Source organism: Heteronotia binoei, chromosome 2, assembly GCF_032191835.1.
Source record: "Heteronotia binoei isolate CCM8104 ecotype False Entrance Well chromosome 2, APGP_CSIRO_Hbin_v1, whole genome shotgun sequence".
Lineage (NCBI taxonomy): Eukaryota > Metazoa > Chordata > Lepidosauria > Squamata > Gekkonidae > Heteronotia > Heteronotia binoei.
In genome coordinates, this window is record NC_083224.1 from 100,752,340 (window position 1) to 100,767,991 (window position 15,652).

At 44.9% G+C, this 15,652-nt stretch overlaps 1 protein-coding gene across 1 annotated transcript in view; it reads left to right on the forward strand.

The window, feature by feature from the left end:
* TSPAN1 (tetraspanin 1) overlaps positions 1-15,652 on the forward strand; it is a 60,901-nt gene that overhangs the window by 38,936 nt on the left and 6,313 nt on the right. The window contains exons 3-7 of the mRNA XM_060231752.1: positions 2,495-2,701; positions 3,780-3,854; positions 5,694-5,792; positions 7,694-7,831; positions 9,217-9,300. Coding sequence (XP_060087735.1) covers positions 2,495-2,701; positions 3,780-3,854; positions 5,694-5,792; positions 7,694-7,831; positions 9,217-9,300 — 603 coding nt within the window. The remainder of the gene's footprint in view (positions 1-2,494; positions 2,702-3,779; positions 3,855-5,693; positions 5,793-7,693; positions 7,832-9,216; positions 9,301-15,652) is intronic.

The window sequence follows — 15,652 nt, forward strand, 5'->3', positions numbered from 1 at the left end:
GGAGGGGGTCCAGGAGCGTGCGCTTCTCTGTCCTCTAACAAATTCCTGGATGAAGATTTGGCGACAGGGACCTCCTCTAACCCGAGCCCTCCAGAGCATCCTTTTTCTCCTGGGGAAAGATCCCTTGTCCCGCCGGGAGAACTCCAGACCGGCCCGGGAGGCTGGTGGTCTTGGGGAGAGCTTGCCTGTGCTGCTCCCGCCTCCTCTGGCTGGCAGCCTCTGTTCTAGCGATCTGTCGGAGGTGCTGTGTCTGATCTGGAGGTGTCCCTGGCTGGCCTGCAAATATTATGGCCACCCTAGTACTCATTTTACCGACGTTGGAAAGATGGAAGTTTGAATCAACCTTGAGCCAGTTGGGGGCAGTAGTTAAGTGTGTGAACTCTTATCTGGGAGAACTGGGTTTGATTCCCCACTCCTCCACTTGCACCTGCTGGAATGGCCTTGGGTCAGCCATAGCTCTGGCAGAGGTTGTCCTTGAAAGCATAGCTGCTGTGAGAGTCCTCTCAGCCTCACCCACCTCACAGGGTGTCTGTTGTGGGGGAGGAAGATAAAGGAGATTATGAGCCACTCTGAGATTCAGAGTGGAGGGTGGGATATAAATCCAATATCTTATCTTACCTGAACCCAGCTTCTGCCAGGATCGAACTCAAGTCATGAGCAGAGCTTAGACTGCAGTACTGCAGCTTACCACTCTGCACCACAGGGTTCATCCAGACATCTATACCCTGGGGCTAATAGCCACTGATGGACCTCTGCTCCATATGTTCATCCCATCCCCTCTATGCTTGTAGCTGCCACCACCTCCTGTGGCAGTGAATTCCATGTGTTAATCACCCTTTGGAGTGATGCTGTAGGATTTGCCCAAATCTATTTTTAACCTCCCACACACCAATTCCTCCTTGGTAGTTGTTTGCTTCAGCTGACAACCCTACATGTAGTTGCTAACCTCCAGGTAGAGTCTAGAGTTTCTCCAGATTTACAACTGATCTCCAGATAGGGATGCCAGGCTGCTGCCCAGCACTCTAAGGAGGACTGGCGGGGGGTGGGGGAGAGTCACATAATCAGGGATGACATTGTAGAATTTGCCAGAACTCTATGGTTAAAACCTAAAGTTTTAAGTAAATTCTTGAGCATTGCCCCCAACAGCATGACACCACTGTTAGGGTTGCCAACCTCCAGATGAGGGCTGGAGATCTCCCAGAATTATAACTTATCTCCAGAATAGTTTAAAACACTTGTTCTGCTTCTCCTAGAGAAAATGGAAGGTGGAGTGCATGGCATTACACACTACCAAGGTTCCTTCCTTTCTTAACACTACTCTCTCAAGTCTGCCCTCAAATCTCCAGGTATTTCTAAACTCGGAGATGGTAACCCTACTTCTGGGTTTTGCTAGAAGTGAAGTGACACTATGTACCAGGTGCACCATCAGCATGTGAACCCTATTTCTCTTCATCCACCACTTCCATGTGTCTTCGCCTACCAGCATCATAACAGGAGACCTAGAACCCCTATCTCACAGCCACAAAGAGTAGGACCCCTAGAGAAAATACCAGCTTTGGAGAGAGAACTCTGTGGCTGTTATATCCCTGCTGAGCTATCTCCCCTTCCCAAGCACTGCTCCCCCTGATCTCCAGGAATTTGCCAGCCCTAGTATTTCAATTTCACAAAAGCTGCAGGATGGACATTCCTCCCCTTGAAATTTGTGACTGAAATATTGGCAAAACAGAGGGTTTCATGCAGGTAAAAATATGTTGCAGAAAACCCACTTTCTTTCATTTAAAGTTGGCAAGTGTGGAAACTGTCTCATGGACTCATTTGTGTGTTTTCAGCTCAAGTAGGCCTGCACAGCTAGTGACTCACAGAGCCAAATGCAGCTCCTCAACTGTGGAAGCTTGCTAAGCCATGATTGTGCTGCCTGACAGAGCTGCAATAACTGGGCAGGGTGTAAGAATGTTGTCACATATTTTGGCAGTCCAGATAATGTTGAGCTGGTCTCTTTACCTTGCTGAGTCACAAGTTGTACAGTCATGATGTCAGTTGTAATTTGTCTTTCTCCCCACCTAGGGTTGCTAGGTCCCTCTGGGCAGCTGGTGTGAGAAGAGGGTGGTGAGCTTACCAGAAGCTGGGAGTTTCTTTGCACATGCCCACACGTCTTCCGATGTGACCAAAAAGTGGCATTGGCTCACTGGGATGACACTCTGGTTTTGGGGCAAGACTGTATGGTAGAATTAGCTTCTACTATTGAGTTTTTGCCCACAAACCAGAGCATCACCTCAGCATCCGCAGTGTGCCCACATAACTTCCAGGTCACACTGAAATCATAAAGGCATGCAGTTGAAATGTAGGGTGTTCCTCCCTTGTTTTCCCACCACCAGTCAATTGATCCACAGCAGAGAGCTGGGGCCTGGAACTGGGCCTGCACTAGGGTGGGGGACTGGCATCCAAATCCTTGCTGCATACTTATTGTTGCAAATAACTCTCTTTTCTCTCTTAGCTTGGTGGGGCAGCACTCCTGGGCATTGGCATCTGGGTCAGTGTTGACAGCACCTCTTTTGTCAACCTGTTTGGCCCATTGTCCTCCAACGTTTTGCAGTTTGTGAATGTGGGCTATCTCCTTATTGCCATTGGAGCTGTCCTATTTGCACTGGGCTTCCTAGGATGCTGTGGAGCTCAGAAAGAGAGCAAGTGTCTTTTGATCACGGTAAGATACTAACACAAAACAGTTGTGGTATCTGGTCTGCTGCATGCCTACCCATGTAGGAGAGCGCATCTATAGAAAAAGTGGTTAAGGCATGATAAGAAGCTGTCTTCTTTGTGAGGCTAGTCTGTTAAGGCAGAAGAGTCTCTGGACCATGCAGTTAATTAACCACATGATAGAATTTCTGAATCCTGATTCTTCTGTGCATGGTAACTTGGGGGTGGGGGGGACGCACTTTTATCTTAGGATGGTTAGTGGCAGATTTCAGTCCTCCATTCTTCTTTATAAAAGGATAAACCATTCTAATTGAACTTTGTTTAATCGTTATGTTCATATTTCAGTGACTTATTTTTGTTACTTGAATTTGATACGAAGAGGCCAAACTAATGTTTGGTAAAATAAGTACCCTGGGCAAATGCAAATGATGCTGTTCATTTTTCAAGCTAAGATGACTTCTTGTCAAAGATCATGTAGCTTTTTAAATAATTCTTGCTTTCTTGGTATGATTACAGTGTCTTAATCCATGGATGCACATCCTTTTCTTGGAAGGTGTCTTTCCTGCCATTTTTTCCTAGTAGCAAAATTGGGGTCTTTAAAAAATGTGTTGCTTCCTCTTTTTAGTAAGCAGAATGTTTTGCTGATTTCAGAAGGGCTTGCATATCTGCCTGAATTTCTAGAGAAGGAATGAAGAAGTGGCATGGTATATGTTCTTAGTAACCTGAAAAGGATGAGAGAAGTTTGTACTGGAGGATGGAGATGGCTATGTATCAACATGTTCAAAGATTTTTTTTTAAAGTCTAGTCAGAAATGGTGCTTTGAATTTGACGAAGAGTCTTTGAATCACCTTCCTCTAAAAAGACCTAAGCCACTTCATTTTCCACCATGTAAGAGAGCTCTCAGTTACTGGGAAATCCCTACTAGAATATACCGTTAACATGCCCTTTTTTGTTCAGAGTTCAAGCTAAATAAGATTTGGTCTAGGGACCAATTATAGCTACAAAGAGCTGCAGAGGACGTTTGCGGTATTATTTTTGCACTCCACAGAGAACCAGCACAGTGTGATGCTTTTCTCTCGTCCTAGTTCTTCTCCATTATCCTGATCATCTTCATAATTGAAGTTGCTGCTGCAGTGGTGGCTCTGGTCTACACGTCTGTTGTAAGTAGAAGGGAAGAATGTGGGGCAAGAAGACTGAAGTGTGGCCTGCTGTCTTCAGCCTTGCGTATTTTGGGTGGCTGATTGACTTGGGCATCTTGAATAGTTGCTGATAGGGATGCCTCTAGCAAGCATGACAATTCTCCTATTTCTAGACTTCCAATGAGACAGTGATTTATCATCAACCCTTATAAAATACTAGGAGAAACGTTTACATTTGAAAAACTCAGCAGGTGCAGATAAAGTTCCAATTATGGAACAACCTCCCCAGGGAGGTATGCCTGGACCTCTCTTGCCTGTCTTCAGGAAGCAGCTGAAGACAGTTTTATTTAGGACTGCATCTGACTGAGGTTTTTAGATTTTGACTTTTAATGAGGTTTTATAATAGTTCTTTTCAGGGCTTTTTTTGTAGAAAATGCCCAGCAGGAACTCATTTGCATATTAGCCCCCCCCAATACCAAGCCAGCTGGAACTGTGTTCCTGCTTTTAAAAGCCCTGGTTCTTTTTATTGTGTTTTTAAAATAATGTCTTATTTATATAGTAAGCTGTCTTGAGTTTTGCAAGGAGGAAAGCTGGCTAATAAATGCTTTAAATAAATAAAGTTTGATCTCTTTGCAAGAGCTTTCTGCTTTGACAAGCTAAAAGGAGCCCAAGAGCCTATTTTTTTAGCATGGTTGAAGTTTGCAGCATGAAAGCCTTCTGATAATATTTGGCATGAACATATGACAAATTAACACAATTGTCTTTGTGTACTGCATATAGGAATCTGATCTGAGTCCGCTTGCGGAGAGGGCGGGATATAAGTTGAATGTAATAAATAAATAAATAAATAATGGAAAATATTTAAGGTAATCAAGTGGTTTAATGTGCAAAAAGGGTTCAGAACTTTCAGAAGGGAGGCCATAGCTCTGTGGTTTGTATAGTAGAGCTTCTAAAGAAGGCAAGCATGGCAAAGCAAGGCACATGACAATTATTGAATTTTATCCTTTAACTAGCCCACCCATTCATCTGATGGTATAATGACAAAGCATAGAGATCACCAAGGCCTTCCCTTGATATTGCTTCCTGGCACTGGGATTCAGAGGATGATAGCCTCTGAATGTAGAAGTTCCTTTAGTCACCATGGCAGCTGCGACTGATAAACCTATCCTCCATTAATCTAATCTTTTAAAGTTTTCCCTGCCTGTGACCATCACTACATCTTCTGGCAGTGAATTCTACATTTTAATCACTCTGTGTTAAAAATTATTTCCTTTTATCTGTCCTGAATCTGTTGCCCATCAGCTTTATTGGAATACTTTATTTATGGTATTTGGGGAGAGGGATAAAAAGTTATCTTTGTCAACTCTCTCCACCCTGTGCCCAATTTTATAAATCTCTATCATTTACCCCCTGTCATCTCTTTTCTAAACTGAAAAGTCCCAGACTCTTCAGCCTTGCCTTATACGGAAGGTGATCTAACCCCTTAATCATCTTGGTTGTCCTCTTATATACTTTCCCACCTCTACAATGCCATTTTTGATATATGATGATCAGAACTATACACCATATTCCAAATGAGGCCACACTATAGTTCTGAACAAATGGTTCAAATGGGAGGTCTTAGTTAGCTTTCTGTAGAATTTAGTTAGATGGATCAGATGAAAAAGGCCACCTGACCTCAGGAAACTAATGTGCATAACTATTGTGCAAATATAATGTTCCTAGTTTCTGTTGTGTACAAGTGAGAAGAGTTGGGGTAGTACTTTCATATGAAATGATATGTCCTATGAAGACTGAAAGCAAGAATAGTGTGAGATTACTACAGTGTTTGGGCATTACTACATCTTTCTTTCCTTGTAGGCAGAAACTATATTACAAGGAACAGTAACCCAGGCATTGAAAAAAGACTATGGAAAGAATAAAGAAGTTACAGACATCTGGAATAAGACTATGGAAGAAGTGAGTTTTCCTACAGAACATCTTGTAATTATGAAGAATAACCACTGACTCATACTTTGCTCAAACTTCTGTAGAAAACCCAAATACTATTTTGAGTTGCTTTTATGGTAGCCCCAGTAACAATAACATTGCTTTGCTTCATCATGGTTTTCGTTTCTACTGTTATACATGTCTGGTTCTAGCTGGCAAACTTGACAAGACCACAAGCAACCAGCTTAGAAGCAACCAGCTTCTAAGGTTATGAAAAAGTTGTTTGGAGTTTCTCACACACCCACACTCAGAGAGAGAGAGAGACTTTGAGTAGGTAATTGTTGGTTTAAATATTTAAAAGGGTGCCATTATGCAGAGCGGATTGCTGTAAGAAGAGCAAGACCTAGTAAGTTTCCTGTTGTAAAACAGTGTATTTTATTGAAATAAACAGTAAATGAGGAGGGACTATTTATAGAAAGAGTTTTTAGAGCAAACAGAATTGTTCAAGAAGCTGGTCCACTTTGGCATTTTCATGTCTGGAGCAGTATTCCCTCTAAGCTGAGTTAGTGTGAGCTAGCTCACAGTTTTGTAGGCTCCAGCTCATGCATTTTTGTCTTAGCTCAGGAAAAATGTTCCCAGAGCAAACTAATTTATGCAGTAGCTCACAACTTTAATGCCAGTAACTCACAAAGTAGGATTTTTTGTTCACAAGACTCCACAGTTTAGAGCAGGGGTGGCCAAACTTGCTTAATGTAAGAGCTACATAGAATAAACATCAGATTTTTGAGAGCCACAGGATGTGAATGTCAAATATTTGAGAGCTGCAAGACAGGAAGGAAGGCAGGAAGGAACATGGGTGAGAGATGGGGAGGTGGAAATAAAGCAACTTTAACTTTAAATGCATTCTCCAAGCCACCAACTTGCTTGGCTTGGAGAGGCGATTTAAAGAGAGAAATGCCTTCTCTTAGCTGGCTGAAAGGGGGGGTGGGGTCAGGAGCCACACAATATGTGTGAAAGAACCGCATGTGGCTCCTGAGCCACAGTTTGGCCACTGCTGGTTTAGAGTGAGCATTGGTCTGAAGGTCTTCCAATGAAGTCTGCTGGCTTCTAGCCAGAAACGTTCCATATTTGACTGGATACTAACATGCACTCTACTCCACTTCCTTTAAATCTGATACCATGAAAATTATTCCATCTCTGTCTGTTTTGCATTGTCACCTCTATGAGCAGAAGAAGCAACTTGCAGCTTAGACTGATCACTGTAGGCAAATAAATAATAGTGTCAACTTCCACAACCACCATACCATAACTGTTCCATCTCCTGTGTTGGATGAGCATTTTCATGCTGCAGAAGTGGAGTTGAGGAGTATGAAAAGGAAGCAACTTTTTCTTTCACTCTCTGTAAAGCATCAAATTCACTCCTGTTTTGTGAACTGTGTTGCATTTTGGAGACCTGTGTTGCCCAGACATACAAATGCAAAGAGTTCAAGCAAGTTCTAGAATCCATATCCAGTATGACTTTGCCACAAATTGTAACTGTTGCTTGACTGAGCTGAGGAAAAGCAAATTGTAGCATAAAATTGTTATCTCTAGGAGTGCCTTTAGTTTTGTACTGGTGTTGTAGTATGAATGACTAGGTGGACAGATTTCACTTCTGCTTCGTCTGATACAGGAGATGATGCTATAAGTGGAGCAATAGCATCCTGAGCAATTAGGGAGGTGAGAATGTACTAGTACCTCTGACTTCCAAGCAGAGATGTTGTTGCTTTAAGGCTGTTGTTCAATGATAAACTGCAAGTCTGATGAAGACATTAATTCCAGTTAGAGGATGATGATGTTTACCTAAGTTGCTAAGTAATTCTGCTGTCTTATGGAAATGGTACTTGTGAAGGGACACTAGAATATGCTAACATCCTTTTTTTACTCCTCAGTTGGAATGTTGTGGCTTAATGAACTACACAGATTTCAATAACTCATACTACCTTGACCATTACCGCCAATATCCACCATTCTGCTGCAAAAACAACACGGACTGCAATGCGGAATTGGCTCATATGGCCAATATAACAGTAAGAAAACAAACGACTATTCCTTGCATTGTGTGTAAGGGCTGGGGTGGGTTTTTTGGGGGGATTTCAATACACCCAGCCTGTGTATTGGTGGTATCTCACAAGATAATATAATGGTGCAACACTGCTCTTTTGGGGAGCAGAAAGCTGGGTATATCTTCTGAGCTAGTTAAATCTTACAGCTGAGGGGGGTATTTTATAGATAGTGGTTAGTAGTGACTTTCACTCAGATAATAGTAATGGGATTAGGATTCTGAGTTGGGGACAAAGGGAATGTGTGTTTATAAAATGATGGGTTTAATGTATTTTATTGTTTTAATGAGAATGTTTTGTGATTTTTTTTTTTTAAAAAAATACTGTTTTGTTTTACTGTTGGTCACCTTGGTTCTTGACTCAGGAGAAAGATGGGCATATAAATATTTTAAGTAAATTTCTGTCAGATTTATCGGTAAAATATCTGGGGAACCAGTTCAACTAGAGTTCCATGGTATGGATGGATCTGCATAATGTCCTCTAGTATGGCCACAGCTGTTGTGATCCAGACACTTCCCACTGGAGTTGGCAACCCTAACTTTTGGGCAGGTGGAGACTCTGGTCCCATGTCTCACCATTCCATACCTGTTCAGTCAGCCACAGCCTCCTTATCCAACACCACTAATCTTTTAGATAGCTGATTGCCTGAGCCACCATGGCTACAACTGGGGTGACAGGCAAGGGCTGCAAGGTAGTTAGGGGGTGCACAGGACACCCCCCAGTGTGGGGCCCATGGCAGATGTCCCTGTTGTCCTATGGCTAAGACAACCCCTGGCACCTAGAAGCTTCTGAAGTTCCATATAGGGACATGAACACTGCCATTTCACTCAGCTGAGTTTGGAGCCTTCATCCATCTTGTGGGGGGGAGCACTGAAATATGAGGGAAGCATTACATTTTGCTCAGTTGAATGGTAAAGTATGTTTAGTCGGTTTGGATCCAGCAATACATAAATAGACATGTAAACAGAATTAGTACAGTTCTGCTTTCATATACCTTATACTGCCCAGAAATAACTTGGCAACATCTTGTGCAAGCAGAGAAACAGTTTGGGCTATAATATGTTTAACACAGTACAAGGAGATAGCATGGGGTTATTTCCACACTTCTGCTAGTGTGAGGATCATAATTCATGCAGATATCATCCGGTGGATCCAAGCCAGTGTCTTCCACATCCGCACATGCCCAGTGTGTGGAAGCATGCTAAATGGACAGATTGTTTTTGTAGCAATCCAATGCTTATGCCAACTAGGTGATCTCTGAAATTCAACTATTGCCCATTTCTAATGCATATCTCTTGTTTGACTGTATTGTAATGGAAATTGCTTTCTTCTTTTTTTAAAAAAAATCCTAGGGCTGCTTTCCCAAGTTGCTGTCTAAAATACGTTCAAATGCTGGTGTAGTGGGAGGAGTAGCAGCTGGGATCTGTCTGCTGGAGGTATGTTGACTGAGTCTTGCAATCCCCCTTGGAGCATGAAGCTATGTTGCTGTATTTTGTAGTTACCTGGGCATATCAGTGGAAGAGATGCTCCTCCCTTTACCAAAGCCTTCATGTGGGATCCATCAGGGGGAGAATTATATAGAATTGACAACAGTCCTGAAGGGCGAAAAATCCTGGCCTTTATTAAAAGGCTTACTGGGGTATTATTACTTATCTCCACAACATAAAAAGTTTCATCTGCCCATCCCTACACAAGAAGCCTCTATGAAAGGGACTTTTCCACCTGCCTTGTTGACAACCATAAGATAATGAGTTTTACAGCTTTCACCTGCTGACTCCATGAGCATGTTTTGAAAAATACTACAAGCTTGATTATTATACTTCTGGTCTCAATGCCTTTCCATGATTGCATACCATTGGCATATTGAGCTCTAGGCCTGAAGAGTCACTCTTTCTAAGAATCCTGGGAAGTGAGAAAGAACAGCTGAGTTAAATGTCAGTGAGCAGAATATTACTTGTGAACAGATAAAGGAGGTATAGCAATGCAGGCAGCATTCTTGTGTATTGCAGTGGTTAGGGATGGACACAAACTGCATTTTTGCAGTTTGGTTTGTGATGAGCATGAGCCATTTAAGGTTAAACTCCTGCTTTCTGCTCCCAAAGAAAATCTGTGGGAAGCAAAAAGGAAGGGTTTAAATGACTTACAACATTTTCACCTCCAGCTTTCTGCTCACTGCAGTTTTTGGCAAAAAGCAGGGGAGAAAATGGCTGGGAGGCATTTTATCCCCTGCTTTCTGCTGGCTGGGAAAATCCATGACCAACAGAAATCTGGGGGTGGAATGCCTGGGAGGCATTTCATCCCCTACTTTCTGCTGGCCGCAGCTTTTTACAGCCAGCAAAAAGTAGAGGTTCAAATAGCTCCCAGCCATTTCACCCCTAGCTTTCTGCTGGCTGTGAAAAGGAGTAGGGGTGGAAGTATACAGAACTCAATGTAGAAGGCGGGAAAGGGGCTTCTGCAGCCTCAGGGAAGATGCTTGCCTCCTTTCCTGCCTTTGGAAGCCTTTTCCTTCCTCTCCCATAGCCTCCCTGGGATCAGGCAGGGAGGGGGAGGGGGAGCAGAGCCCCAGCAGCCAATCCAAAGCAAGCATTTGCAAAATGTATTGCAAATGCATGCTTTGCAAGGCTGTTGTGTAGTTGATGGCTGGGCTAATCCCCCAGCCATCAGCAACATTGTTGTTCTTTTGTTTACTTGGGTATCCAAGTAAACACTGATCTTCTTCGTGGCCTCTGTGCAGTCCCACACATGGGTTATCCGCCAGGATTGAACCTGACCTCGGAGAATTCAAAGCAATCTTTGAGCGTTAATTTTGGCGCGCACTTCCTCTCGTCCCAGGGAGGAGGCATCCACCGCCCATGCCCAGACGAGAGGGAGGCACCTCACCCACCCAGTTTCTTCTTTACCGCCGCCCGGGATACACCTACCTTGCTGAGTCTCCTCTATTCATCGCGATCTTCATCCTTTTCCTGCATTCTTCCTCACTGTTTTCCTCACCAAGATTGGTGGATGAAAATGCCTTCTTCCTTTCTGTTAAAATTGTGCTGGTGTTTGTAAATCTCAATAGCTTCTCATTATCATACCCGCCTGAACAGAGAAGCTATTGAGATTTACAAACACCAGCACAATTTTAACAGAAAGGAAGAAGGCATTTTCATCCACCAATCTTGGTACCCAGCTCTGCAAAACACCCTACAGACTATAAATTGCAGAAAGTCACAGAACAACCAGCATATTCCACAGAACAATCAGCACAGTCAACAACCATCTTCCTTATCTTCACACCCCTTCCAACCCTCCCAGCAATTAACACAGAACAATGGTCACATTCAACAGCCAGTTTCCTTATCACTACCCTTCCAGGAAGCTCCACCAAACAATGGACACATCCACAAACCAATTGCCCTTTCACCACACCCCCTCTAGCCTAGAAATAGCAGCTCTCCAGCAGCCCTGGCCCCACTCAATGCACAGCAGCCAAGAAGGTCAGAGCGCCTGCTCTGGCTGCAACGCCACTGAGGATGTTCTCCGCAGCTGAGAACGAAACGTCTGGAAGGAAAACTTTCTCCAGTGGAACACGGCACTTGAGCCTGAAAGATTCTACAAACCCTAATGATGTTACCAGCCATGAAAACCTGAAATCTTTGATAACAAGCAAGAAAAAAACGCGCGGCTAGAATCAGAAGCCACTTGTTAGAGTTTTCATTGTGCCGTACGATGTCCCATACTTCTGGATCCGAAACCTCGCCATCTTCCCTCTCTACTCAAAAGGGAGTGGCTCATCCGGCAGCTTCCATGGCCTTGGTTCCCAGCAAGCTTAAGTCCCGGAAACATTCCAAGAAGTCTGACGGTTCTAGGAAGCGACACTGCACAGAGTTGACTTGTAAAGACCCTTCGACATCACCAAAAACTAAGTCTAAGAACCATAGACCTTCGGATTCGAAGTCTCCATCAATGACTTCTGCATCACACCTGACTATCGACACCGCGACCTCGGTACAGACAGCACCGACTCCATTGGAAGCCTTGGTGCCCATCGATACTGTGCCTCTCAAGGTCTTGTCTTACCAGACAAGATCCTCGACACCAAATCTTCAGATTCCAGCAGAAGTCAGCGCTCTAACATTCTCAGCACACACTCATTCAAGGAGGTCTCGATGCCTACCAAACAACAAATACTGACACCCGCATCTCCACCCCTAAGAGAACCCTCGACACCGAGAGACTCTTCCATTTGAGTTTGAGCCAAGAAATCTCGAAGTCATCATAGCAAACACTATTATTATTATAGCCCATCGAGGTCCAGGTCACCATCTCCTCGCAGATCTCTCTCGGCTTGACATCGCGAACGAAGATTTAAGGAGGGTGCAGTAGTCCACATCTGCTGCAGGCTCGCTGGTGGCTGACAAGACCAATGCGGGACAGGCAGATCCGGCCACAGTGGCTGCAGGGAAAAGTCTGATTTGGGGTTGGTGCTGTAGCAGTGCGATTCTTCCTCAATCTCCTTTTGTCCTCAAGACCAGCTATGCGTGCGTTCTCAAAGGAAGAGACAGCCTGGTGGATGGTGTGCCTCCATGCTTTGCGATCTGAGGCTAGGTCAGACCACTGGTGATGGTTGATGCGACAGGTGCCAAGGGATTTCTTCAAGGAGTCCTTGTACCTCTTCTTTGGTGCCCCTCTATTTCGATGGCCGGTGGAAAGTTCGCCATACAGAGCAATCTTGGGAAGGCGGTGGTTTTCCATCCTAGAAATATGCCCTGCCCAGCGCAGCTGCGTCTTCAACAGCAGTGCTTCGATGCTTGTAACCTCCGCCCGCTTGAGGACTTCAGTGTTGGTCACAAAGTCACTCCAGTGGATGTTGAGGATGGTGCGAAGGCAGCGCTGATGAAAGCGCTCAAGGAGTCACAGGTGATGACGGTATAAAACCCACAATTCGGAGCCATAGATGAGGGTTGTCATCACAACCGCTTTGTAAACATTGATCTTTGTGCCTTTTTTCGGATGCTTGTTGCTCCACACTCTTTTGTGCAGTCGGCCAAATGCACGGTTTGCCTTTGCCAGCCTGTTGTCAATCTCCTTGTCGATCTTGGCATCTGAGGAGATGATGCACCCCAGGTAACTGAACTGCTGGACTGTCTTCAGTACTGATTCACCCACAGTGATGCAGGGAGGGTGATAATCTTCCTGGGGTGCAGGCTGGTGGAGAACTTCTGTCTTCTTCAGACTAACTTCTAGGCCGAATAGCTTGGCAGCCTCTGCAAAGCAGGACGTCATATGCTGCAGAGCTGATACCGAGTGGGAGACGAGTGCAGCATCATCAGCAAATAGTAGCTCTCGGATGAGTTTTTCCATTGTCTTGGAGTGAGCCTTTAGTCGCCTCAGGTTGAACAGGCTGCCATCGGTGCGATAGCGGATGTAGACACCATCGTCATCATCTAGATCTACTGCGGCTCTTTGAAGCATCATGCTAAAGAAGATCGTAAAGAGAGTTGGCGCGAGAACGCAGCCTTGCTTTACACCTGTGCCTATTGGGAAGGGCTCCGAGAGATCATTGCAGTGTCTGACTTGGCCTCGCTGGTCTTCATGTAGCTGGATGATCATGCTGAGGAACCTTGGGGGACATCCTAAACGTTCCAAGATTTGCCACAGGCCTTTCCTGCTAACGGTATCGAAAGCTTTGGTAAGGTCGACAAAAGTCACATATAGACCCTTGTTCTGTTCCCTGCATTTCTCTTGGAGCTGCCTGAGAACAAATACCATGTCGGTGGTGCTCCTGTTAGCTCTGAAGCCGCACTGGCTCTCTGGGAGAAGTTCTTCTGCAATGGTGGGCACCAGTCTGTTCAGGAGTATTCTGGCAAGGATTTTGCCTGCGATGGAGAGCAGGGTTATCCCCCGGTAGTTGGAGCAGTCTGACTTTTCTCCTTTGTTCTTGTGTAGAGTGATGATGATTGCATCGCGAAAGTCCTGTGGTAGTTTGCCTTGTTCCCAGCAGGTGACAAGTACTTTGTGAAGTGTGCTATGTAGTACTGTGCCCCCATGCTTCCAGATCTCTGGTGGGATTCCATCAACTCCCGCTGCCTTGCCACTTTTCAGTTGCTTGATGGCTTTAACAGTTGCTTGATGGCTTTATAGGCTTGATAGGGTCACTTTTCAGTTGCTTGATGGCTTTATCCTCGCAGATAATACCAAAGATATTACAGATCACCATCTTCGGATTCCCATTGGTATCAATACCGTGAAGACTCTCGGTACCGTGACGTACTTTAACATCCTTCGCATCCTGATCAGGTATATCGGGATGACCACCCTCAGTACCGTGAAACTCCTTCACATGGAGAGCAGGCATACTGTGAGGACTGTCCTCAGTACCGTGAAAGTCCCTATCGTCACCCTAAACACTACACTACGGTATTGAAGCCACTGTCTCCAACCAGATTGACCTCAGTGTGTTCAGTCTCTTCTAAACAACCTCAACAGCCCCCTCTGCTGACCAAACAAACTGCTATAATAACTAAGCCTCTTGGGACACCCATCGAGACCCAGGAAGAGTCTGAAGCTGAACAATCCAACTCATCCCACTCCACAGCCTCAGCTCCTCCTTCACCGGCATCTGATATTATCAAACCTGCTGACCTTTCACCCTCAGAGGGTTCCAGATCCTATCTAGATCTGTTATCCAATATGGCCAACTCCCTTAACGTCAAGCTGACTACTGACGCACCTAGAGTTTCGGATATAGTCCATGATTTAGTGCACACAGACCTGCCAACAGGCTCTTTCCTTCTGATGCTTCCAGTCCACCTGGAAACCTTGAAAGAGGCTTGGGACAAACCCGCTTCAGTGCCACCCACATTGAAACGAGTTGAATCCCTTTACAAAATTCATGCTCCCGAATCTAAATTTCTTTTCAATTATCTGGCTCCAAATTCCATGATAGTGCATTCGTCCTCAAAATCAAAACAGACAAGACACCCAGTCCCACCTGAAAAGGAAGGCAAGAAATTGGATACTCTGGGAAGGAAGATCTATTCCCTTACCACTGCCACAACAAAAACCCACAATTATATGGGCTGTTTTTCGGCATATGCTTTCAACATCACCTCCCAACTTAACACCTTGGTTCCTTCCTTACCAGATTCAGCACAGAAGCAAGCCTCCCACCTCCTTCAGGAACTTACTAGGGTCAGCAAGCAGCAAATCAACACGGTGCGTCATGCTGTGGCATGTTCATCTAGGACTATGGCCTCTGCGATTGCCCTACGCCGGCATGCATGGCTTAGGTCTTCTTCAATGCAGCCTGACATCAAATTTAAGATAGAGGACTTACCTTTTGATGGACAGGGCCTCTTTAATGCCACCACAGACGACATCTTGACCACTGTTGATGACAGTAGGAAACGAGCCAAAAGATTGGGAGTTACTCAACCACAATCCCAGTCTAATTGGCAGAGAACCTGGAAACTTTCGTTTTACAAATGTTCTCAATCCCCCCGGCAAGCCGAATTCTGGAAACGTAAGGCTCCTCCGACAAAACAGCCTTTCCAGCAGAGAGCACGTCCACAAACCTCAGAAAAGTCAGCACCGACCCCGAAGCAGTCTCTTTGACTTCTTCCCTCAATCTCTTGACCAGCCACAATCCCATTCAGATGCCACCACCAGACTACAACCATTCTACTCCATGTGGGAATCCATAACATCGGATTCATGGGTCCTGGCGATCATCCACAGGGGCTACATCATAGAGTTCGATTCGACTCCAAAATTCCACAGGTTCATACCTACACCCCCCTCTCC